Genomic DNA, 26,895 nt, shown 5'->3' with positions numbered 1-26,895 from the left:
TGATATTTATGTCAAAGATACAGGAGAGTGATAATACGCACATAGCAGCCAATAAAATCTGTTGTTCAATATCTGACTGCTTGTATTGCCTCATGACCTCAAAATTTGCCTTGTTGTGTGCAGTAGAATTTTGATGCATCGCAATGCATCGTAGAATCGAATTGAATCGAATTGTTACCTGGTGAATCGTAATCGAATCGAATTGTGAGGGCAGTGCCAATGCACACCCCTAGTACATAATATCATTAAAATATTCAGAGAATCCAGAGAAATCTTTGCAAACTAGGGATAGAGCTGAAAAACAATATTGGATGGCTGTGGTCTTTTGGACCTCAGATGCAGGCACTGCATTAAAACCAGACCTGTTTCTGTATGGGCTCAGGAAAACCTCTGATAACCATTGTCTATGAGCACAGTTTGATACTGAATTCAGAAATACTAGAGTAAACTTTACCATGCAACAGCCAAATTTGTATTTAGACATGTTACAGAAATGCCAACGTGTTATCTGGGCCTGAGCTTGTTTATGGACACGAAATGGACAGAGGTAACGTGGAAAAGGTCCTGTGGTTAGACCAATCAAAATTTGGAATTCTTTTTGGAAATCATGGAATCATCTGGGCTAAAGAGGAGAAGGCCTATCTAAGCATCCAACCTTTCCAACTTGTTTTTGTCCTCAAATCGAAACCGAACATCTATGACAGTGTGGAGGTGCATTAGTGCTTACAGCATGGACATCTTGCACATCTGGCAAGGCACAATCAATTTAAAATGATGTATACAGGTTTTGAGCAACATTTACTGCCATCCAGGCAATGCTTTTTTCTCCAGGGAAGACCTTGCATATTTCAGGAAAACAATGGCAAAATGAGTTCTGCACATATTTATACAGTATTTCTCCATAGAGGAAGAGTCCAGGTGCTAAAATGGCCTGTGCAGTCCAAACCTGTCAAATTAGGTGCATCATGGAATTAAAGAGCAACTGAAATCCTATATCAGGCAGGAATGGGACAACATTCTCCCACTCAACTCAGTCAGCAGAGTGCAGAAGTACTTGTAAACGCCTATGTTACATCCCGCATTGATTACTGCAATTCCATCTTCTCTGGCATTCCACAGAAATCACTCCACCGCCTCCAAATAATCCAGAACTCTGCAGCCAGGATAGTAACAGGCACAAAGTCCACAGGCCACATAACACCTGTACGGTTGCAGCTACACTGGTTACCAGTTACCCAGAGAGTCCAGTTTAAGATCTTACTGTTGACATAAAAGGCCCTGCATAACCTTGCTCCCAATTATATCACCGACCTCTTAGAGAGCTACACCCCTTCCCGCTCACTGCGATCCTCATCCGCTGGTCTGCTCAAGGTGCCCAAGATGAACCTCAGCACCATGGGAGAGAGAGCGTTCTCCCACACAGCCCCAAAGCTATGGAACTCACTTCCAAACAACATCAGGCAGTGTGAATCCACTGCCCAGTTTAAAAAGGAACTGAAAACGTATCTCTTTAGACTAGCCTATGGACTGTGATATGGCTAAATGGACTATATATATTTTTATATATATATATATTTTTCTCCTTTTTTGATATATATATATATATATATATATATATATATTTTTTTTTTTTTTTCCCCTTCTATTTGTTTTATCTGTAAAGCGACCTTGGGTGTCCTGAAAGGCGTTTTTTAAATAAAATGTATTATTATTATTATTATTATTATTATTATAACATTTAATTCTCAAAACTCTAGCAACTGGTCTCCTCAGTTCCTAAACATTTACATTTTGTAAAATGAAGAGGTGAAGGAGTACAGTGGTAAACATTCCCTGTCCCAACTTTTTTTGAAACATGCTGCTGACATGAAATCCAAAATGATCATATATTTTCCATGAAATATATTTCAATATAGTCAAAATTGTCATTTTCAACATTTGATATGTTGCCAAGTCCTTTTTTGCTAAATATGGGTTTACAAGACTTTGTATGTTATCACATTCTGTTTTTATTTGCATTTTACACAACATCCCAACTTTTTCTGATTTGGGGTTGTAGATATATCATGTGTTTGTTTTGGCATTGTTTATTGATTGTTTCTTTTATTTTCATCTTTTAGTTTCGTAGAGATATGATCAAAGCCATCCCACTGCTGCTGATCTCCATACCACCCTTTGCTAACTATGTGGTATTTATCCTAATGTAAGTGCTCTTATCATTCTTTTTTTTTTAAAGTATATATTTTTTGGCCTTTTTATGCCTTTAATGATAGTGACAGTGGAGAGTGACAGGAAGCGAATGGGAGAGAGAGCAGGGGTGGGATCCAGAAAGGACCATGGGACAGGAATCGAACCCGGGTCGCCGGCATACGGTGCAGGTGCCCCAGCCAGTTGCGTCACAGCTGGGGCCCTCTTATCATTCTTAACTGGATTATCTAAAAGAAAATAAGATATCATGGAAAAGTTCATTTTGTCCTATAACTTATTTCAAAAAGTAAAACTTTCCTATATAATCTAGATTCATTTCAGTGAAATAATTCAAGCCTTTTTTTATCTTGATTATTCTAATCTTAATTATTACAGATTACAGCTCATGGAAATCCAAAATATTAGAATGAAGAATGTATGACCTAAGATGAGCTCTAATCAGGGGCACGTTTCCCAAAACCATAGTTGGGTAACACTCCATAATAAGGTGCCATAATAAATAGCAAACTAGTAATTACCTAACCCTTTGTTAATATTTGTTAATTGTTACTAACATATCTATTTGGCACAAGTTAATAGTTTTTTCATCATCAATTAAATATTTGTTGTTTGCATAAAATCTGTATGTTAATGTTTTAGCAAATCTATTAACTAATATTGTATTAATATGTGTTAATAGTTAACTAAATGTATTTTTGGCACTAATTAACAGTTATTTCTTACATCATTTAAATGTTAAATGTTTATTTACAAACTATATGTTAATAGAAAAGTTAATGACTTATTATTATTTAACTAATTGATATTAAACTGTGCTTCTGCCTATACCAATACGAACCACTCCCCATAGGACCCTTACAATAGATAGACAGATAGATACTTTATTGATCCCGAAGGGGAAATTCAAGAAAAAAACACGGAGCTACCTTGACATGCCGCCACTCTTGTCGGCACCAGAAACGCTTGCAATAAAGTTGGTTAAGCTTAATTAATATATTAGTAGTATATAGCTATAAGCGTGGGGCCCCTTATAATAAAGTTGGTTAAGCTTTATTAATATATTAGTAATGACTAACTATTAGTCAGACAGTGAAGGGACTGAGACCAAAACTGGCCTATCACTTTTATTCCTTTAGTCAACCTACCCAATGCAAAGCATACCGATTCTGATCAGCTATGGCAACAATACAAGGACAAAACGCAGCAGAGCTGCAGTATACCGTTTCTCCAAAGGGGGCTCCAAAAACACCAATATCAAAAAAGCTGCTTAATTACGGCGAAAATCGCATACAAAGGCAAAGAGTATACTACTTTCAAACACTAGACAGGGCCACCAATTACAGGACAGCCAACCACAAAGGTATCCAATAAGGATGAAGTGGAAGAAGAGGTGTGCAAACTCTCACACAACCAACCACTGGCAGTAGGGTGCCTTATACACCCCACAAGACCATAAAGCCATAAACCATAAATTCCATAAATTCTCCACAAAGCTAATCAGAAAAGCTAGATAAATAATAATGTGTCATTCACTTTTATATTAGCATATAGTTTGTAAATAAACATTTAACATTTAAATGATGTAAGAAATAACTGTTAATTAGTGCCAAAAAGACATTAGGTTAAAGGAGAATTCCGGTGTGATTTTGACCTAAAGTGTTTTGAAACATGATACCGAGTGTGAACGTATGTCTCATAGCCCATCTCGGCTTGTCCCCTGCACTCCGAAATCTGGCGCTAGTTAGCCGATGCTACCAACAAGGCGGTCAATGGTGGTGCCTCGGCATCGGCATAGCCATGCAAATAAATCACTGTTTTACACCATTTACGAGGCTCAATGTATCTCCACACTTCATTGGTAGACTTCCAAGGGCCCTGACATTTAAAACGAGACATTGAGAACTTTGAAAAAGCACTGGTAGTTTACTTACAAGACGATTTATACAGACAGTATCTTCTCGAAGTTTAGCGTTTGCAGCCATCTTGAATTTAGTCACGATAAGTCGAGCGACGAGTAAGAATGAACAGGTATGATAAGGGATCAGATTCCAAAAATAATTCTGTGGAAATGCATGGATTACAGTTTCTTCCAGTAGCAGCAACTGGAATCCATGCATTTCCACAGAATTATTTATTAGAGAGTTTAACAAGGTGCGATAATTCAAAATCCCCATATTTTCTTATAGGACAAATCGCCAGATACCGGATCTCAAAGATGGCAGCTTTTTGGAAGGTGAACTTCAGAGGTCTATTGACTTGGGACCTCATCCTGAAGACACACAATAAATGTGGTGACTTTCAACCACTAGGGGGCGCTAGAGTTACAGGAAGTTAGCTATATCTCAGCGACACTTTCATTTATCAAAACAAAACTTGGTACAGGGACTCGGGACTCCATTGTGAGAGCACTCATATAGTGTAATTTGGTGCCCTTTGACCTAGGGGTCACTAGCCTGGAAAATCCAGACCCTGTTAATCTAGAAAGACTAAGGGTCTGGCCACGAACAATGTAATGGCCCAACTCGAGGGGCAGCAACAAGCATGCATTTAAAAATCTCACTGCAGGCAATTGACCATGTTTACTCTGAATGATTTCGGACTTCGACGCAATCGGATAACACTATCCATGAAAAACTACTGGAGCCTAAATAGCAAAACTCTCACAAAACCAAAGAAAGTAGAACTGAAAGTTGTGAAAGGAGAAGCTTATTCGGAGCACTTTAAAACACCTCTCTCTCTCTTTTGGCTATTCATCTTACCATCAAAGGGGCTGAAGGCCCAACTTTGCTTGATACAGGAAGCACTTTTTCCCTAATACACCATGAGCTGTGGAAAAGAATAGAGACCAAAAGAACAGTTAACCTCTGGTGGCAATCAGGAGTTTGCTTTGGCCAATGGTGTTTCTAAGAGAGTACTAGGAAAGTTTCAATGTATTCTTAATGTCAATGGAGATTACTGGACATACACTTTGCATGTGATGTCTGATTCTGGTCTTGCATTTACAGTCATTCTTGGTCTTGACTTCATGCAGAAGACTGACATGCACCTAGACTTTAAAAATGGGGCGTATGGGGTTAAGAGTCAGGAAAAGCTTACTTACCATCCTTTTCTCAACCAAAATGAATGGGAGAAGCAGTGGCAGTTAAGTCATTCTGGGAGGGGCTTAAACCTCTACTATGCTCTTCCACCAAAGTTGTCAACTCTACCTCAGCGGCCCTTCATTGGGAGTGCCTTTGCTGAGATACCTCCAGAGGCATCTCCTGAACTTGAGCAACTTATGTCTCGATGGCCAACAGTTTGCTCAGGGAAGCAAGCTCACTTGTAAAACACACAATCCGAGTCTCGCATGATATCCCTATACGGTGTCCGGTGAAGGTGAAGTGTGGCGTCTGTGCCTTTTGTCTAGTATGGAGGTGTCGCCCGGTGTGTATAGTCTCCAAAAAACGTAATACTTAAGTGAAGAAAGGGGAGATCGCACACAGGGGCTGAGTAGTTCCAAAAGTGTATTTTAAAAAGCGGAAAAAACAATTACAGGCCAGATAAACAAGGGGTAAACGTTTCGGGTCTAGCCCTTCATCAGTGTTCCTTGTACGTGACGCGTCACAGGGCGCAGCAGCCATTTATAGGCTCGCCTGCCAATCACCCAATAACCCCAAGACATATGAGTGCATTCGGGGTCACAGTGTATCCAAATCACCATAATTTCATCACAAATCATTACAATTACATACAAACATGTACAGGAGATATAACCACATTTGTATACAGAAACATATAGTCACAAAAAATGTTTAAGAGGCTATGCCATATTTAAATGTTTGAAAATAGAAAAAAGCACAATATTTAGAGAACAGAGAGCATATATTGATCTAGGTACACATCCTCATCATCAACATCATCATCGCACTTCGGATATCTTGCATCTATGTAGGCCTAGTTCATTATTCAACCAACTATATTCATCACAGCCAACATGTTAAATTAAATTCATCATTAATACCACTAGGGTGCAGAGTTTTAATTGTAAAAATCCAGAAGGATTCCCTTTGTAAAAGTAAAAGTATCCCCCCCTCTACGTGTTCTATAACAGTGAAGACGAGTGAGGCCAGCTGATGGCCGGCTTCAGTGAAATGTCTCACTACTGGCGATTCCTCATCTTTTCGTCTAATTGCGCTGTTATGTTCTATGATGCGCGTTTTTATAGGTCTGTTGGTTTTGCCTACATATTGTTTATTGCATGGGCACGTAATCAGATAGCCTCGTGAGACCATCCTGATCTCGCGAGCTTCAGGGTTTCACTCGCAGATCAGTCTGGATACTTTCCGTTAAAGAAAATTTGGAGCAGTTCACCAAACGAACGTCCAATCAGCGTTGGCTTTGAGGCGGGTTGAGGTGTGACGCAACGAACAACATGACGGCATCCACAGAGATGAGCATAGCTATCGCGCAAGTTTTATTCAAATTAGAAAGTATTCCTGGGTAAACTGTGAAGCTATGAGTCTCAGCCATGCAGCTGGGAGGAATGAACGACACAGACATCCTCCACGGCTGATTCCAGTTCATAATGGAGGAATATACTATCTTCAGAAGTGTAGGGCCTACCGTGAAAACTTGATGGGAATTGTCGTTGATTAGGTTCATAAATGGTAAGTTAAAACATCTTAACGTTTGTCACGTTACCTAACTTAATTGTATGTTAAACGGCATTAGAAGAATACTTTGTTCATCTAATTGGTTGATTTGGCCCGTCGATAACCAACAAAGGTGGTGATAGACAGATGGTTTATCCAATCAGCTAACCAGTATGTCCGCCCCTTACCAAAAGTTCTTCAATGAAAAGTTCCCAGATGGATATGCGGAGCAAATCCATCTGGCGGAGTCAGGTTAGTAATCAGATACACTACCCCAGCAGTGTTACATGTGGTGCATTGTTTAATTTTGTAAGTCTTGTCTGACGGAGCTTGTGAACGAGGTGGTCTTTTTAGTGTTATTTTTACACGCAGCACACCCTTTGCACGGAAAGAAACCAGTGATGTTCCTTAAGCGTCCCTCCTTGTTCCGCTGTGTGGTGTGACAATCAGCTTTAACCAAGAAATCCCTAATGTTACTAGCCCTATAGTGGGAGAAGAGGGGAGGTTCAGAAAACAGCGTTTGACATATGGGGTCACTACTGAGAACATGCCAGTGTTTGCGTATGCATTCTTTAATTTGTCGGCTATGTCTAGTGTACGTAGTAGTGCAGGCTATAGACCAGGGGTGGGCAACTAATTTCCCCAAGGGGCCACATGACAAACTGGGACTGTTGAGGAGGGCCGGACTCAAAATACCGAACTCAAGTCTGAACTCAATTCTGTTCAATTCTATTCTGTTCTTGTATAACATTAAGTAAATCATATGGTTTTGTTTACTAGTCGTAAGAACAGATGAAAATGTGAGGGAGACAAAGGAAAAACAGCAATAGGCCTATTTAATCTATGTCCAGTATTTAATCCTCATTCCTCAAAATTATTTTTTGACATTTTTTTCAGTTTTCAAAGACTGATATAAAAAAGTACTACAATATCTATATAATTAGGCTAGGTCATGAAAATGTGAAGGAGTCAGTACAACCGATAGGCCGTGCCACCATTTCAGAATACTCAGCAATATTTCATCATTAAATCATTACCATCATTAAATTAACTCTATGCAGAATTAGACTACGAAAATGTGGAGCAGACAAGAGTAGGCTGTCATTAGTTAATCAACATGCACAAAGAAAACTATTTTAAAAATGTAGGCTATGTTTTTGCTTTAACTTTATGCACATAACTGTGATTGGTGAACTCGCTCTGTGTGTTGAGCCGGCTGCTTCAAGCAACCTGTGGGTAGTAGCATCATACTAGTTCGCTAACATAAGCTTTGCAAATAAACTCAGACATATTTTGGTTACAATTACGGGGTTATCCGATTGTAAACTGTCTATCTGCCAGTAACGTTTTGAAATGAACACTTCGTATCGCCAACGAGCAGCAGTAGTTCGTTCTAACAACCTTTGCGGTGGTGAGCGACGCAGACATAAGAGACACAAAACTTTGAAAGGTTTACGCCGACGTAAAGGCAACTGCATTGTGTCGACGCAGAAGCATTCACACACATCAGTGAGGGTGTTTACGTCGTGTGCATCCACGCACAAATGTATGGGCGTACAAATAGCAGTCGCTTTCAAAATAAAAACAACGATATTGATTTGCATGCATTATCTCTATGCTAGGCTCTTGACTATTGTTCTTTCACGGACCTTACGCGGGCCGGTCAGGGAAAGCCCACGGGCCGGATGTGGCCCGCGGGCCGTATGTTGCCCATGTATGCTATAGACTTATGCGTATCCCTCTTAGGGGCAGTTTTGGTTCTTTGGACTCTCTCTAGGGCTTCTCTCTAGCCTCTTAGAAAAAATTGCTTGTACATTTTTCTAGCTTCCATATCGAAATCAGACGCATGAGTACAAATCCGTTTTATTCTGAGAAACTGTGTGTATGGGAGTCCTTTCTTTAGGTATGTAGAGTGTGTGCTCGAGGCATGTAAAATGCTATTTTTGTCGGTCGGTTTAGTGTTTAAGGTAGTCGATAGCTTTCCTCCCTCTAAAGAGACTGTGGTGTCAAGGAAAGAGCCAGATTTAAAAACACAATAGGACACACAATAGGACACACTTGCACAATAGGCACAAGCTCCACACGGCAGCCTATGTGACAGAGGCTGGTAGCATGAAGTGCAATCATAGCTCCACACGGTATGTGACAGAAGCTGGTGGCAATGAAGAGCAATCATAGCAAGCGAGACGCAGCCAACTTCTGAGGGATGGAGGTATTCACATTACTTCGAACTCGTTGAAACTAAGGGGAGGAATGTGAGTGTTAGTGGTGGCCTACACTGTGCCCTGATTTTGTCCACTGCCATTAACTCAACTGCCAGCCTATTGATATGATTTGCACTAGCTTTGCACCAAATTTTGGAGGAACGCCTGTTTAATGAAAGAGTATAAGGCTATAAAAAAATCCCTCATATATTTTGTGTTCACCTATATGCCCAAGATGTATCGAGACTATGTTATTTGATATTGTTTCATTGAGCTTTAGTGGTGGTGTTGAAGCCTATAAGCCCAATGTTTTCTTGTCAAGTGCTCTGTTTGTGGCATTTTTTATAATAAAGAGCACAAAAGAAATACCTGTTATGTCCTCCATAGTAGAACTTTATGAAGGCCTACACATTTAGGAACAGATATTGGGTTCTGCCCAAAGTCGAACAACATAAAAGTAACGTAAAAGTTACGAGTAACGTAAAGTTACTTTCCATAGAGGGTAACTAAGTAAAGTAACGGGGTTACTTTTTTGAGAAGTAACGAGCAAACACTACTTTTTAAAAGTAACTTCCCCAACACTGATCGTTGCAAGGAAGGTCTCCTGGGCATTCAAGTTTATGTCGATCTTGGATAATTGTTCTATAAAATCGCCTGTGTCTCTCAAGTAAGAAGGTAATGTCACGACCAAAGGTCTGAGGATGCGATCTACATACAGAGATATGGGTTCCATCAGGCATGCCACAATCAAAAATATTTTTTTTCGGCTTTTTAAAATACACTTTTGGAACTACTCAGCCCCTGTGTGCGATCTCCCCTTTCTTCACTTGACCTATACAGTGTCCCACATACAGGGTATCTGCAGAAGAAAGCCATAATAAAGCAACATCCTCAAGAGATTGAGGCAGATGGTATAAGCCGTCTTCCTCTCCATGGGCATCACCGGTCGCACTTGTGCCTAAACCAAATGGCACCTGCAGATTCTGTGTTGATTACAGACAACTCAATAAAGTAACTGACTTTGACGCTTATCCAATGCCAAATGTTCATGACATTTTAGAGTTTCTTGGAGGTGCTACCATCTTCAGTTCTCTAGATTTGCGATCTGGCTATTGGCAAGTTGCCATGAACCCAGACATCATTGAGAAAACATCTTTCACTACACCATTCGGCCTTTTCCAGTTCAAGACAATGCCTTTTGGGTTAAAGAACTCAGCTGCCTCTTTCCAAAGGCTAATGGAGAGAGTGTTGGGAGAACTGAGAGGGGAGTGTTGCTTTATTTACATTGATGACATAATAATCTTTTCTAAATCTAAAAAAGACCATCTACGGGACAAAAAACTGCACCAGGCCTCTCTCACTCTCAATGTGAAGAAATGTAATTTCTTTAAAACCACCTTATCTTTCTTGGGCCATTTGGTGTCTGGTCAGGGAATTTCGGCAGATCCAGTTGAAGGCCATCAGTGAATACCCAAGACCCCAGAACTTAAAGGAACTACAAAGCTTCCTGGGTTTGACAGGCTGGTACCATAAGTTCATTAAGAACTTCGCTGACCTGGCCGCTCCCCTTGACCAGCTAAAAAAGAAAGACGTAAAATGGAAATGGACACATGAGTGTGAAGAGAGTTGGAGAAAGCTGAAAGATGCCCTCCAATCACCACCTGTGCTGATCCATCCTAATTTCTCCAAGCCCTTCGTAGCAGTGATGGTACTTCCTCAGACACAATTAATGTTGTAAATATGAAGCCATACTTTGGCTATTCCCAGTGTGTGAAATCTGGGGGGTGGGGGGTGGGGGGGGGGTGGACTATGTAGCCACTGCCACATATACAAGGGCTCATAAATGAATTAATTAGCAAATTAATGAATGTATCTAAATAAAGAAATATAAGTTAAAAAAATAAGAGTTATTCCTGGCCAGGTTATGTTCTGTTGTGTAGGCATATGAGAGTATTGAAAGAAATTGCACTTAAACATTCACCTTTCACTAATTTTTCCTCACTGACTGCACATCTGTTTCTGAAGCGCAGCTTGCGCAGGCAAATCAGCTGACCGAGTTCCGTCATAGGGTGGAGAAATTTAAACTAGGAACATGGTGTTGGAGGGAGAACAAAATTAAATGGCATTAAATGGCTTCATGATGATCGCTCGTCGGTGGATATTTGTTTGTTTTTTCGGGTCGGACTAATCTTTGGAATACCACCGGGAAACAGAGCACGGGTGAGACGTGTCCTTTTTTATTTTTGTTTATTGTCGGGTGTCGTTGCTGCCATACAGATTAAGATGTGGTTGGATATTCGTAAAACTTAAGGACTTATTTTTTCGTTTGTGGATTATCTTTCCTGGGATTTTGGATTACTCATATAGGATCAGAGACTGAGTTAAATTAACTGAATTAACACACAGACTTTATGGGAATACAAACGGACTGAGATTAATATGCGGCCTGCTTTATATGAAGGTCCTTTTTTGTTTCTTTCTTCTTTTCTCTTTTTCACGCTATCTAGCAAATAAATAACTCAATTAATAGTACAAACTGTGTCGGGAACTTTATAATTTGTTGTAATACATTGAATTGTTACAGTATATCAGTAAATAGCTCTGCCCATTACTGTCCCTGCAATTTATACATCCAACCATAAACTTTTGTTCTACATTTGTGTTATTATGGAATTAGGTATCTCTTCCCCCGACATGTCCTGATTCCACATTTCTGGACATCTCAGCAGCTTGTGGAGTTCCAAGCTGTTTATCACTCCCATCGAGTTCAATCGTACAGACCTGTGATCGATGGCCTGATGCGAGCAGTTCCATCTATCAAAGATGTTAATCTCCAGATGTCCCTCTTGGAGCTGTGTGGTAAGGTTTGTATTTATAGGTTTATAGTGTACCTCAGGTGATATGTGTGTGTCTCTCCACATAATAATAATAATAATAATATTAATAATAATAATAATAATAATAATAATAATAATAAAATAAAATGTAATTATATAGCACTTTTAAATCACAGAGCACAAAGTACTTTACAGACAAACAAACAAAACAAAAAGCAATAGTAATAACAATAACAATAATGAGAATAATAATAATAATAATAATAATAATAATAATAATAATAATAATAAATATAGCCGCAAGCGGCAATGGCGGGCCCGAGCACCTGCGGGCCGCAACCCGTGACATTTCAGAACCCAACAAAGCACCGACGTGGTGCGCTTGTGAAATGTACATATTTGATGCGTGTGCTAATCTGATTAATCTGATGCATCTTATTGTGATATCCAACAGACGTGGAAAAAACACATTCCTTATCTTGCCAATTGGTGGCGCTATGTAAGGCATGTTAATAAGACATATGAATTAAATTAAAATTCAGATAAATCAGTCAAAGCATTGAACATTTTTGGCACATTTCCTGCTTGGCCAGATGGTGGCACTATGCTAGGCATGTGAATTACACATGTGAATATCATTACAATAATGATATCCAATATTTTGTAAAGTTTCAGATCAACCAATAAAGGCATTACCAATTTCTGGCACATTTTCCTGCTTGGCCAGGTGGTGGCGCTATGCCAGGCAGGCCCATAGGGTCTCTGGATATCATAATAATTATAATATCTATTAACCTGAGAAGTTTCAGACCATTCATTCAAAGCATAGAACATTTCTGGCACATTTCCTGCTTGGCCAGATGGTGGCGCTATGCTAGGCCTGTGAATTACGAATGTGAATATAATCACAATAATGATATCCGATATTTTATAAAGTTTCAGATCAATCACTTAAGGCATTGTCCATTTCTGGCACATTTCCTGCTTGGCAGGTGGTGGCGCTATGTCAGGCAGGCCCATTGGGTGTCTGGATATCATCATAATCATGATATCTATTAACCTGAGAAGTTTCAGACCATTCATTCAATGCTCTGTGACTTTATGACACATTTCCTGTTTATGTGGTGAGATATTAAAATCATGACATATTACAACATATCAAAAATCCCTTCGCAATTTAACATCAGCAACATCTTGGCATCATATGTGCCAAATTTCACATGAATCTGACAAACCGTCTAGGAGGAGTATGTTAAAATTGACCATAGTAAATCAGTGTAATTGCCATTCTTTTTGTTGCCAGTTGGTGGCGCTATGCCAAACATGCATTATGGGCATGTGAATATTATCATTAACATGGTCTTTAATGACCTGTGAATTTTAAAACATTTCAAGCCATGCATGGTGAATTATGAGACATTTATTGTTTATGTGGAAGGGTATTAAAATGAATAATTTCGCCATTTCGTCAAATTACAACATATCAAAAAAAAGCTTCCCAATTTATAATCAGGAACATCTCGGCGTCATGTATACCAACTTTGACATGAATCGGATCAACCGTCTAGGAGGAGTAAGTTAAAATTGATCATGTCCACAACGCACAAAATCTCAATTACCTCACTTCCTGTGGGCGTGGCTAATGGCATGTTAATACAAAAGTCGTTTGATTTTGGGAGTTAAATACACCCACCAAATTTGGTGTGTGTATCTAAAACTATATGCCAACCACAAGTCACAGTGACATAAGGGGGCGCTATGGAGTTCCTGGGCAACGCCCAGTGCCAAGGCTTTTCCCCTGTGTATTCATGGTACCTCTTGAAGTTTGTGCCAAATTTCATGCGTTTTCACCGATCGGAAGATCCTCTTTTGGCATCACAATTAATCACATTTTAGTCCGCACAAAATCCCAAATACCTCACTTGCTGTTGGGTGTGGCTAATGCATTGTACATACGAAAGTTGTTCATCTTGAGGAGATACACACACCTACCAAATTTGATGCGTCTAGCTCAAAGTATGTGCCAACCACTGCCTCAATCACCTAAGGGGGCGCTACTGAGTCCCTGGGCCACGCCCGGGGCTAAGCTCTTGTACCTAACTGCTTTGCGTGACACCTGATGTGTGTGCCAAATTTCAAGACTTTTTACCCATCTTAACCACCTCAAAAAAGGAAAACGCTCTGAGACAAAGTTAATATAATAATAATAATAATCCTTACAAAAACAATAGGGCCTTGCGCCCTTCGGTGCTCGGGCCCTAAATATAGCCGCAAGCGGCAATGGCGGGCCCAAGCACCTGCGGGCCGCAACCCCTGACTTGTCGGAATCCAACAAAGCACCGACGTGGTGCGTTTGTGAAATGTACATATTTGATGCGTGTGCTATTTGTTTTTGTATTTTATTATCTGCCACATGTACTTGCCTGGCCACGTGGGGGCGCAATGCAAGGCAGGCCCATTGGGTGTCATCATAATCATAATATAAATTAACCTGAGAAGTTTCAGACCATTCATTCAAAGCAAAGAGCATTTCTGGCATATTTCCTGTTTGGCCAGATGGTGGCGCTATGCTAGGCATGTGAATTATATGTGTGAATATCATCACAATAATGATATCCAATATTTTATAAAGTTTCAGATCAATCACTTAATGAATTGTCCATTTCTGGCAGATTTCCTGCTTGGCCAGGTGGTGGCGCTATGCCAGGCAGGCCCATTGGGTGTCTGGATATCATCATAATCATGATATCTATTAACCTGAGAAGTTTCAGACCATTTATTCAATGCACTGTGATTTTTGACACATTTCCTGTTCATGTGGTGAGATATTAAAATCATATCAAATATATTACAACATTTCAAAAATCCCTTCACAATTTAACATCAGCGACATCTTGGCATAATGTTTGCCAAATTTCAAATGAATCTGACAAACCGTCTAGGAGTATGTTCAAATTGATCATATGACATCAGTATAATTGTCATTCTTTCTGTTGCCAGTTGGTGGCGCTATGCCAAACATGCATTATGGGCATGTGAATATTATCATTAACATGGTCTTCCATGACCTGTGAAATTTAAAACATTTCAAGCCATGCATAGTGAATTATGACACATTTATTGTTTATGTGGAAGGGTATTAAAATTAATAATTTCGCCATTTTGTCAAATTACAACATATCAAAAAAACTCTTCACAATTTATCATCAGGAACATCTCGGCGTCATGTATACCAACTTTGACATGAATTGGATCAACCGTCTAGAAGGAGTACGTTAAAATTGATCATGTCCACAACACACAAAATCTCAATTACCTCACTTCCTGTGGGCGTGGCTAATGGCATGTTAATACAAAAGTTGTTTGTTTTTGGGAGTTACATACACCTACCAAATTTGGTGTGTGTATCTAAAACTATATGCCAACCACAAGTCACAGTGACATAAGGGGGCGCTATGGAGTTGCTGGGCAACGCCCAGTGCCAAGCTTTTATCCCTGTCTATTCACTGTATCACTAGATGTGTGTGCCAAATTTCAAGACTTTTCGATTATGTCAACCACCTCAAAATATTTGCCAACCACGGGATCAGTCACCTAAGGGGGCGCTAGCGAGTCCCTGGGCCACGCCCGGGGTCAAGCTCTTGTACCTAACTGCGATGCGTGACACCTGACGTGTGTGCCAAATTTCAAGCGTTTCCGACCATGTTAACCACCTCAAAAACAGGAAAGCAAAAAAGTAGAATAACAATAATGAAATATAGCCGCAAGCGGCAATGGCGGGCCCGAGCACCTGCGGGCCGCAACCCGTGACATGTCGGAATCCAACAAAGCACCGACGTGGTGCGTGTGTGAAATGTACATATTTTATGCGTGGGCTATTTGCTTTTGTATTTTATTTTCTGCCACATTTACTCGCTTGGCCAGGTGGGGGCGTAATGCAAGGTAGGCCCATTGGGTGTCATCATAATCATAATATATATTAACCTGAGAAATTTCAGACCATTCATTTTAAGCAAAGAACATTTCTGATACAGTTTTTGGTTGGCCAGATGGTGGCGCTATGTTAGGCATTGAAATTACACATGTGAATATCATCACAATAATGATATCCAAAATGTTTGTACACTTTCAGATCAATCACTTAAGGCATTGTCCATTCCTGGCACATTTCCTGCTTGACCAGGTGGTGGCGCTATGCCAGGCAGGCCCATTGGGTGTCTGGATATCATCATAATCATAATATCTATTAACCTGAGAAGTTTCAGACCATTTATTCAAAGCATAGAGCATTTCTGGCACATTTCCTGCTTGGCCAGAAGGTGGCGCTATGCTAGGCCTGTGAATTAGGCATGTGAATATCATCACAATAATGATATCCAATATTTTATAAAGTTTCAGATCAATCACCTAAGGCATTGTCCATTTCTGGCACATTTCCTGCTTGGCCAGGTGGTGGCGCTATGCCAGGCAGGCCCATTGGGTGTCTAGATATCATCATAATCATGATATCTATTAACCTGAGAAGTTTCAGACCATTCATTCAATGCACTGTGATTTATGACACATTTCCTGTTTATGTGGTGAGATATTAAAAACATATCAAATATATTACAACATTCAAAAATCCATTCACAATTTAACATCAGCGACATCTTGGCATAATGTTTGCCAAATTTCTAATGAATCTGACAAACCGTCTAGGAGGAGTATGTTCAAATTGATCATGTGACATCAGTATAATTGTCATTCTTTCGGTTGCCAGTTGGTGGCGCTATGCCAAACATGCATTATGGGCATGCGAATATTATCATTAACATGGTCTTCAATGACCTGTGAAATTTAAAACATTTCAAGCCATGCATGGTGAATTATGACACAGTTATTGTTTATGTGGAAGGGTATTAAAATGAATAATTTCGCCATTTCGTCAAATTACAACATATCAAAAAAAAGCTTCCCAATTTATAATCAGGAACATCTCGGCGTCATGTATACCAACTTTGACATGAATCGGATCAACCGTCTAGGAGGAGTAAGTTAAAATTGATCATGTCCACAACGCACAAAATCTCAATTACCTCACTTCCTGTGGGCGTGGCTAATGGCATGTTAATACAAAAGTCGTTTGATTTTGGGAGTTAAATACACCCACCAAATTTGGTGTGTGTATCTAAAACTATATGCCAACCACAAGTCACAGTGACATAAGGGGGCGCTATGGAGTTCCTGGGCAACGCCCAGTGCCAAGGCTTTTCCCCTGTGTATTCATGGTACCTCTTGAAGTTTGTGCCAAATTTCATGCGTTTTCACCGATCGGAAGATCCTCTTTTGGCATCACAATTAATCACATTTTAGTCCGCACAAAATCCCAAATACCTCACTTGCTGTTGGGTGTGGCTAATGCATTGTACATACGAAAGTTGTTCATCTTGAGGAGATACACACACCTACCAAATTTGATGCGTCTAGCTCAAAGTATGTGCCAACCACTGCCTCAATCACCTAAGGGGGCGCTACTGAGTCCCTGGGCCACGCCCGGGGCTAAGCTCTTGTACCTAACTGCTTTGCGTGACACCTGATGTGTGTGCCGAATTTCAAGACTTTTTACCCATCTTAACCACCTCAAAAAAGGAAAACGCTCAGACAAAGTTAATATAATAATAATAATAATCCTTACAAAAACAATAGGGCCTTGCGCCCTTCGGTGCTCGGGCCCTAAATATAGCCGCAAGCGGCAATGGCGGGCCCAAGCACCTGCGGGCCGCAACCCCTGACTTGTCGGAATCCAACAAAGCACCGACGTGGTGCGTTTGTGAAATGTACATATTTGATGCGTGTGCTATTTGTTTTTGTATTTTATTATCTGCCACATGTACTTGCCTGGCCACGTGGGGGCGCAATGCAAGGCAGGCCCATTGGGTGTCATCATAATCATAATATAAATTAACCTGAGAAGTTTCAGACCATTCATTCAAAGCAAAGAGCATTTCTGGCATATTTCCTGTTTGGCCAGATGGTGGCGCTATGCTAGGCATGTGAATTATATGTGTGAATATCATCACAATAATGATATCCAATATTTTATAAAGTTTCAGATCAATCACTTAATGAATTGTCCATTTCTGGCAGATTTCCTGCTTGGCCAGGTGGTGGCGCTATGCCAGGCAGGCCCATTGGGTGTCTGGATATCATCATAATCATGATATCTATTAACCTGAGAAGTTTCAGACCATTTATTCAATGCACTGTGATTTTTGACACATTTCCTGTTCATGTGGTGAGATATTAAAATCATATCAAATATATTACAACATTTCAAAAATCCCTTCACAATTTAACATCAGCGACATCTTGGCATAATGTTTGCCAAATTTCAAATGAATCTGACAAACCGTCTAGGAGTATGTTCAAATTGATCATATGACATCAGTATAATTGTCATTCTTTCTGTTGCCAGTTGGTGGCGCTATGCCAAACATGCATTATGGGCATGTGAATATTATCATTAACATGGTCTTCCATGACCTGTGAAATTTAAAACATTTCAAGCCATGCATAGTGAATTATGACACATTTATTGTTTATGTGGAAGGGTATTAAAATTAATAATTTCGCCATTTTGTCAAATTACAACATATCAAAAAAACTCTTCACAATTTATCATCAGGAACATCTCGGCGTCATGTATACCAACTTTGACATGAATTGGATCAACCGTCTAGAAGGAGTACGTTAAAATTGATCATGTCCACAACACACAAAATCTCAATTACCTCACTTCCTGTGGGCGTGGCTAATGGCATGTTAATACAAAAGTTGTTTGTTTTTGGGAGTTACATACACCTACCAAATTTGGTGTGTGTATCTAAAACTATATGCCAACCACAAGTCACAGTGACATAAGGGGGCGCTATGGAGTTGCTGGGCAACGCCCAGTGCCAAGCTTTTATCCCTGTCTATTCACTGTATCACTAGATGTGTGTGCCAAATTTCAAGACTTTTCGATTATGTCAACCACCTCAAAATATTTGCCAACCACGGGATCAGTCACCTAAGGGGGCGCTAGCGAGTCCCTGGGCCACGCCCGGGGTCAAGCTCTTGTACCTAACTGCGATGCGTGACACCTGACGTGTGTGCCAAATTTCAAGCGTTTCCGACCATGTTAACCACCTCAAAAACAGGAAAGCAAAAAAGTAGAATAACAATAATGAAATATAGCCGCAAGCGGCAATGGCGGGCCCGAGCACCTGCGGGCCGCAACCCGTGACATGTCGGAATCCAACAAAGCACCGACGTGGTGCGTGTGTGAAATGTACATATTTTATGCGTGGGCTATTTGCTTTTGTATTTTATTTTCTGCCACATTTACTCGCTTGGCCAGGTGGGGGCGTAATGCAAGGTAGGCCCATTGGGTGTCATCATAATCATAATATATATTAACCTGAGAAATTTCAGACCATTCATTTTAAGCAAAGAACATTTCTGATACAGTTTTTGGTTGGCCAGATGGTGGCGCTATGTTAGGCATTGAAATTACACATGTGAATATCATCACAATAATGATATCCAAAATGTTTGTACACTTTCAGATCAATCACTTAAGGCATTGTCCATTCCTGGCACATTTCCTGCTTGACCAGGTGGTGGCGCTATGCCAGGCAGGCCCATTGGGTGTCTGGATATCATCATAATCATAATATCTATTAACCTGAGAAGTTTCAGACCATTTATTCAAAGCATAGAGCATTTCTGGCACATTTCCTGCTTGGCCAGAAGGTGGCGCTATGCTAGGCCTGTGAATTAGGCATGTGAATATCATCACAATAATGATATCCAATATTTTATAAAGTTTCAGATCAATCACCTAAGGCATTGTCCATTTCTGGCACATTTCCTGCTTGGCCAGGTGGTGGCGCTATGCCAGGCAGGCCCATTGGGTGTCTAGATATCATCATAATCATGATATCTATTAACCTGAGAAGTTTCAGACCATTCATTCAATGCACTGTGATTTATGACACATTTCCTGTTTATGTGGTGAGATATTAAAAACATATCAAATATATTACAACATTCAAAAATCCATTCACAATTTAACATCAGCGACATCTTGGCATAATGTTTGCCAAATTTCTAATGAATCTGACAAACCGTCTAGGAGGAGTATGTTCAAATTGATCATGTGACATCAGTATAATTGTCATTCTTTCGGTTGCCAGTTGGTGGCGCTATGCCAAACATGCATTATGGGCATGCGAATATTATCATTAACATGGTCTTCAATGACCTGTGAAATTTAAAACATTTCAAGCCATGCATGGTGAATTATGACACAGTTATTGTTTATGTGGAAGGGTATTAAAATGAATAATTTCGCCATTTTGACAAATTACAACATATCAAAAAAACGCTTCACAATTTATCATCAGGAACATCTCGGCGTCATGTATACCAACTTTGACATGAATCGGATCAACCGTCTAGGAGGAGTATGTTAAAATTGATCATGTCCACAACGCACAAAATCTCAATTACCTCACTTCCTGTGGGCGTGGCTAATGGCATGTTAATACAAAAGTTGTTTGTTTTTGGGAGTTACATACACCTACCAAATTTGGTGTGTGTATCTAAAACTATATGGCAACCACAAGTCACAGTGACATAAGGGGGCGCTATGGAGTTGCTGGGCAACGCCCAGTGCCAAGCTTTTATCCCTGTCTATTCACTGTATCACTAGATGTGTGTGCCAAATTTCAAGACTTTTCGATTATGTTAACCACCTCAAAATATTTGGCAAACACGGGATCAGTCAAATAAGGGGGCGCTAGCGAGTCCCTGGGCCAAGCCCGGGGTCAAGCTCTTGTACCTAACTGCGATGTGTGACACCTGACGTGTGTGCCAAATTTCAAGAGTTTTCGTCCATGTTAACCACCTCAAAAACAGGAAAGCAAAAAAGTAGAATAACAATAATAATACTCAAATATAGCCGCAAGCGGCAATGGCGGGCCCGAGCACCTGCGGGCCGCAACCCGTGACATTTCAGAATCCAACAAAGCACACCAACATGGTGCATTTGTAAAATGTACATATTTGATGTGTGTGCTATTCGTTTTTGCATGTTATTTTCTGGCACATTTACTTTCTTGGCCAGGTGGGGGGCGCAATGCAAGGCAGGCCCATTGTGTGTCATCATAATCATAGTATATATTAACCTGAGAAATTTCAGATTATTCATTTTAACCAAAGAACATTTCTGATACACTTTTTGGCCAGATGGTGGCGCTATATTAGGCATGTGAATTACACATGTGAATATCATCACAATAATGATATCCAATATTTTGTAAAGTTTCAGATCAACCAATAAAGGCATTACCAATTTCTGGCACATTTTCCTGCTTGGCCAGGTGGTGGCGCTATGCCAGGCAGGCCCATTGGGTGTCTGGATATCATCATAATATTAATATCTATTAACCTGAAAAGTTTCAGACCATTTATTCAAAGCATAGAGCATTTCTGGCACATTTCCTGCTTGGCCAGAAGGTGGCGCTATGCTAGGCCTGTGAATTTACGCATGTGAATATCATCACAATAATGATATCCGATATTTTATAAAGTTTCAGATCAATCACTTAAGGCATTGTCCATTTCTGGCACATTTCCTGCTTGGCCAGGTGGTGGCGCTATGCCAGGCAGGCCCATTGGGTGTCTGGATATCATCATAATCATGATATCTATTAACCTGAGAAGTTTCAGACCATTCATTCAATGCACTGTGATTTATGACACATTTCCTGTTTATGTGGTGAGATATTAAAATCATATCAAATATATTACAACATTAAAAAATCCATTCACAATTTAACATCAGCGACATCTTGGCATAATGTTTGCCAAATTTCAAATGAATCTGACAAACCGTCTAGGAGGAGTATGTTCAAATTGATCATGTTACATCAGTATAATTGTCATTCTTTCTGTTGCCAGTTGGTGGCGCTATGCCAAACATGCATTATGGGCATGTGAATATTATCATCAACATGGTCTTCAATGACCTGTGAAATTTAAAAAATTTCAAGCCATGCATGGTGAATTATAACACATTTATTGTTTATGTGGAAGGGTACTAAAATTAATAAATTCGCCATTTCGTCAAATTACAACATATCAAAAAAAGGCTTCACAATTTAGAATCAGGAACATCTCGGCGTCATGTATACCAACTTTGACATGAATCGGATCAACCGTCTAGGAGGAGTACGTTAAAATTGATCATGTCCACATCGCACAAATTCTCAGTTACCTCACTTCCTGTGGGCGTGGCTAATGGCATGTTAATACAAAAGTCGTTTGGTTTTGGGAGTTGCATACACCCACCAAATTTGGTGTGTGTATCTAAAACTATATGCCAACCACAAGTCACTGTGACATAAGGGGGCGCTATGGAGTTCCTGGGCAACGCCCGGTGCCAAGCTTTTATCCCTGTCTATTCACTGTACCACTTGATGTGTGTGCCAAATTTCATGCGTTTTCGACCATGTTAACCACCTCAAAATATATGCCAACCACGGGATCAGTCACCTAAGGGGGCGCTAGCGAGTCTCTGGGCCACACCCGAGGTCAAGCTCTTGTACCTAACTGCGTTGCGTGACACCTGACGTGTGTGCCAAATTTCAAGAATTTTCGACCATGTTAACCACCTCAAAAACAGGAAAGCAAAAAAGTGGAATAACAATAATAATAATAATAATAATCCTTGCAAAAACAATAGGGCCTTGCGCCCTTCGGTGCTCGGGCCCTAATAATAATCCTTACAAAAACAATAGGGCCTTGCGCCCTTCGGTGCTCGGGCCCTAAATATAGCCGCAAGCGGCAATGGCGGGCCCGAGCACCTGCGGGCCGCAACCCGTGACATGTCGGAATCCAACAAAGCACCGACGTGGTGCGTTTGTGAAATGTACATATTTGATGCGTGTGCTATTTGTTTTTGTATTTGATTTTCTGCCACATGTACTTGCTTAGCTAGGTGGGGGCGCAATGCAAGGCAGGCCCATTGGGTGTCATCATAATCATAATATATATTAACCTGAGAAATTTCAGACCATTCATTTTAAGCAAAGAACATTTCTGATACACTTTTTGGTTGGCCAGATGGTGGCGCTATGATAGGCATGGAAATTACACATGTGAATATCATCACAATAAGGATATCCACATTTTTTGTAAACTTTCAGATCAATCACTTAAGGCATTGTCCTTTTTCTGGCACATTTCCTGCTTGACCAGGTGGTGGCGCTATGCCAGGCAGGCCCATTGGGTGTCTGGATATCATCATAATCATAATATCTATTAACCTGAGAAGTTTCAGACCATTTATTCAAAGCATAGAGCATTTCTGGCACATTTCCTGCTTGGCCAGATGGTGGCGCTATGCTAGGCCTGTGAATTACGAATGTGAATATCATCACAATAATGATGTCTGATATTTTATAAAGTTTCAGATCAATCACTTAAGGCATTGTCCATTTCTGGCACATTTCCTGCTTGGCCAGGTGGTGGCGCTATGTCAGGCAGGCCCATTGGGTGTCTGGATATCATCATAATCATGATATCTATTAACCTGAGAAGTTTCAGACCATTCATTCAATGCACTGTGATTTATGACACATTTCCTGTTTATGTGGTGAGATATTAAAATCATATCAAATATATTACAACATTCAAAAATACCTTCACAATTTAACATCAGTAACATCTTGGCATAATGTTTGCCAAATTTCAAATGAATCTGACAAACCGTCTAGGAGGAGTATGTTCAAATTGATCATATGACATCAGTATAATTGTCATTCTTTCGGTTGCCAGGTGGTGGCGCTATGCCAAACATGCATTATGGGCATGTGAATATTATCATTAAAATGGTCTTCCATGACCTGTGAAATTTAAAACATTTCAAGCCATGCATGGTGAATTATGACACATTTATTGTTTATGTGGAAGGGTATTAAAATTAATAATTTCGCCATTTCGTCAAATTACAACATATCAAAAAAACGCTTCACAATTTATCATCAGGAACATCTCGGCGTCATGTATACCAACTTTGACATGAATCGGATCAACCGTCTAGGAGGAGTACGTTAAAATTGATCATGTCCACAACGCACAAAATCTCAATTACTTCACTTCCTGTGGGCGTGGCTAATGGCATGTTAATACAAAAGTTGTTTGTTTTTTGGAGTTACATACACCCACCAAATTTGGTGTGTGTATCTAAAACTATATGCCAACCACAAGTCACAGTGACATAAGGGGGCGCTAGCGAGTCTCTGGGCCATGCCCGGGGCCAAGCTTTTTTACCTAGCTGCTTTGTATGACACCTGATGTGTGTGCCAAATTTCAAGACTTTTCGATTATGTTAACCACCTCAAAATATTTGCCAACCACGGGATCAGTCACCTGAGGTGGCGCTAGCGAGTCCCTGGGCCACGCCCGGGGTCAATCTCTTGTTCCTAACTGTGATGCGTAACACTTGACGTGTGTGCCAAATTTCAAGAGTTTTCGACCATGTTAACCACCTCAAAAACAGGAAAGCAAAAAAGTAGAATAACAATAATAATATAGAAAAATAATAATAATAATAATAATAATAATAATAATAATCCTTACAAAAACAATAGGGCCTTGCGCCCTTCGGTGCTCGGGCCCTAAATATAGCCGCAAGCGGCAATGGCGGGCCCGAGCACCTCCGGGCCGCAACCCGTGACATTTCAGAATACAACAAAGCACCGACGTGGTGCATTTGTAAAATGTACATATTTGATGCGTATGCCATTTGTTTTTGCATGTTATTTTCTGGCACATTTACTCGCTTGGCCAGGTGGGGGCGCAATGCAAGGCAGGCCCATGTTGTGTCATCATAATCATAATATATATTAACCTGAGAAATTTCCAATTACTCATTTTAAGCAAAGAACATTTCTGATACACTTTTTGGCCAGATGGTGGCGCTATATTAGGCATGTGAATTACACATATGAATATCATCACAATAATGATATCCAATATTTTGTAAAGTTTCAGATCAACCAATAAAGGCATTACCAATTTCTGGCACATTTTCCTGCTTGGCCAGGTGGTGGCGCTATGCCAGGCAGGCCCATAGGGTCTCTGGATGTCATCATAATTATAATATCTATTAACCTGAGAAGTTTCAGACCATTCATTCAAAGCATAAAGCATTTATGGCATATTTCCTGTTTGGCCAGATGGTGGCGCTATGCTAGGCATGTGAATTATATGTGTGAATATCATCACAATAATGATATCCAATATTGTATAAAGTTTCAGATCAATCACTTAAGGCATTGTCCATTTCTGGCACATTTCCTACTTGGCCAGGTGGTGGCGCTATTCCAGGCAGGCCCGTTGGGTGTCAGAATATCATCATAATCATAATATCTATTAACCTGATAAGTTTCAGACCATTCATTCAATGCACTGTGACTTTATGACACATTTCCTGTTTATAGGGTGAGATATTAAAATCAGGACATATTACAACATATCAAAAATCCGTTCGCAATTTAACATCAGCAACATCTTGGCATCATATTTGTCAAATTTCACATGAATCTGACAAATTGTCTAGGAGGAGTATGTTAAAATTGACCATGTGACATCAGTGTAATTGCCATTCTTTCTGTTGCCAGGTGGTGGCGCTATGCAAAATATGCATTATGGGCATGTGAATATCATCACTCCCATGGTATTCAAAGACCTGTGAAATGTAAAACATTTCAAGCCATGCATGGTGAATTATGACACATTTATTGTTTATGTGGAAGGGTATTAAAATTAATAATTTCGCCATTTCATCAAATTACAACATATCAAAAAAAAGCTTCACAATTTATAATCAGGAACATCTCAGCGTCATGTATACCAACTTTGACATGAATCGGATCAACCGTCTAGGAGGAGTACGTTAAAATTGATCATGTCCACAACGCACAAAATCTCAATTACCTCACTTCCTGTGGGCGTGGCTAATGGCATGTTAATACAAAAGTTGATTGTTTTTGGGAGTTACATACACCCACCAAATTTGGTGTGTGTATCTAAAACTATATGCCAACCACAAGTCACTGTGACATAAGGGGGCGCTATGGAGTTCCTGGGCAATGCCCAGTGCTAAGGCTTTTCCCCTGTGTATTCACGGTACCTCTTGACGTGTGTGCCAAATTTCATGTGTTTTCAGCGATGGGAAGCACCTCTTTTGGCATCACAATTCATCACATTTTAGTCCGCACAAAATCCCAAATACCTCACTTCCTGTTGGGCGTGGCTAATGCATTGTACATACGAAAGTTGTTCATCTTGGGGAGATACACACACTTGCCAAATTTGGTGTGTCTAGCTGAAAGTATGTGCCAACCACTGCATCAATCACCTAAGGGGGCGCTACTGAGTCCCTGGGCCACACCCGGGGCCAAGCCTTTATGCCTGTGTAGCCATTGTAATACCAGATGTGTGTGCCAAATTCCAAGACTTTTCATCTATGCTAACCACCTCAAAAATAGCAAAAAGGTGAACAAATAATAATAATAATAATAATAATAATCCTTTCAAAAACAATAGGGCTTCGCACCTCTCGGTGCGCAAGGCCGTCGGCCTCGCGCACCGTCGGTGCTCGGGCCCTAATAATAATAATAATAATAATCCTTACAAAAACAATAGGGCCTTGCGCCCTTCGGTGCTCGGGCCCTAATAATAATAATCCTTACAAAAACAATAGGGCCTTGCGCCCTTCGGTGCTCGGGCCCTAATAAATAATCCTTACAAAAACAATAGGGCCTTGCGCCCTTCGGTGCTCGGGCCCTAATAAATAATCCTTACAAAAACAATAGGGCCTTGCGCCCTTCGGTGCTCGGGCCCTAAATATAGCCGCAAGCGGCAATGGCGGGCCCGAGCACCTGCGGGCAGCAACCCGCGACATGTCAGAATCCAACAAAG

The 26,895-nt window shown here is 40.3% G+C and overlaps 1 protein-coding gene across 2 annotated transcripts in view; it reads left to right on the top strand.

Moving 5' to 3' along the window:
* Positions 1-26,895, top strand: part of letmd1 (LETM1 domain containing 1) — a 78,207-nt gene that overhangs the window by 37,114 nt on the left and 14,198 nt on the right. For both annotated transcript variants that reach the window (XM_076276369.1, XM_076276370.1), the window contains exons 4-5: positions 2,121-2,203; positions 11,721-11,907. In XM_076276369.1, the coding sequence (XP_076132484.1) occupies positions 2,121-2,203; positions 11,721-11,907 (270 nt within the window). The remainder of the gene's footprint in view (positions 1-2,120; positions 2,204-11,720; positions 11,908-26,895) is intronic.

The sequence above is a fragment of the Alosa pseudoharengus genome, unplaced genomic scaffold, assembly GCF_046254945.1.
Source record: "Alosa pseudoharengus isolate Yale_2024_CS ecotype anadromous, Long Island Sound unplaced genomic scaffold, YU_APseudo_1.1 YU_APseudo_1.1_scf_9, whole genome shotgun sequence".
Classification (NCBI taxonomy): Eukaryota; Metazoa; Chordata; class Actinopteri; order Clupeiformes; family Clupeidae; genus Alosa; species Alosa pseudoharengus.
The sequence above is the reverse complement of the archived record's forward strand: the minus strand, read 5'-3'. Positions and strand labels throughout refer to the sequence as shown.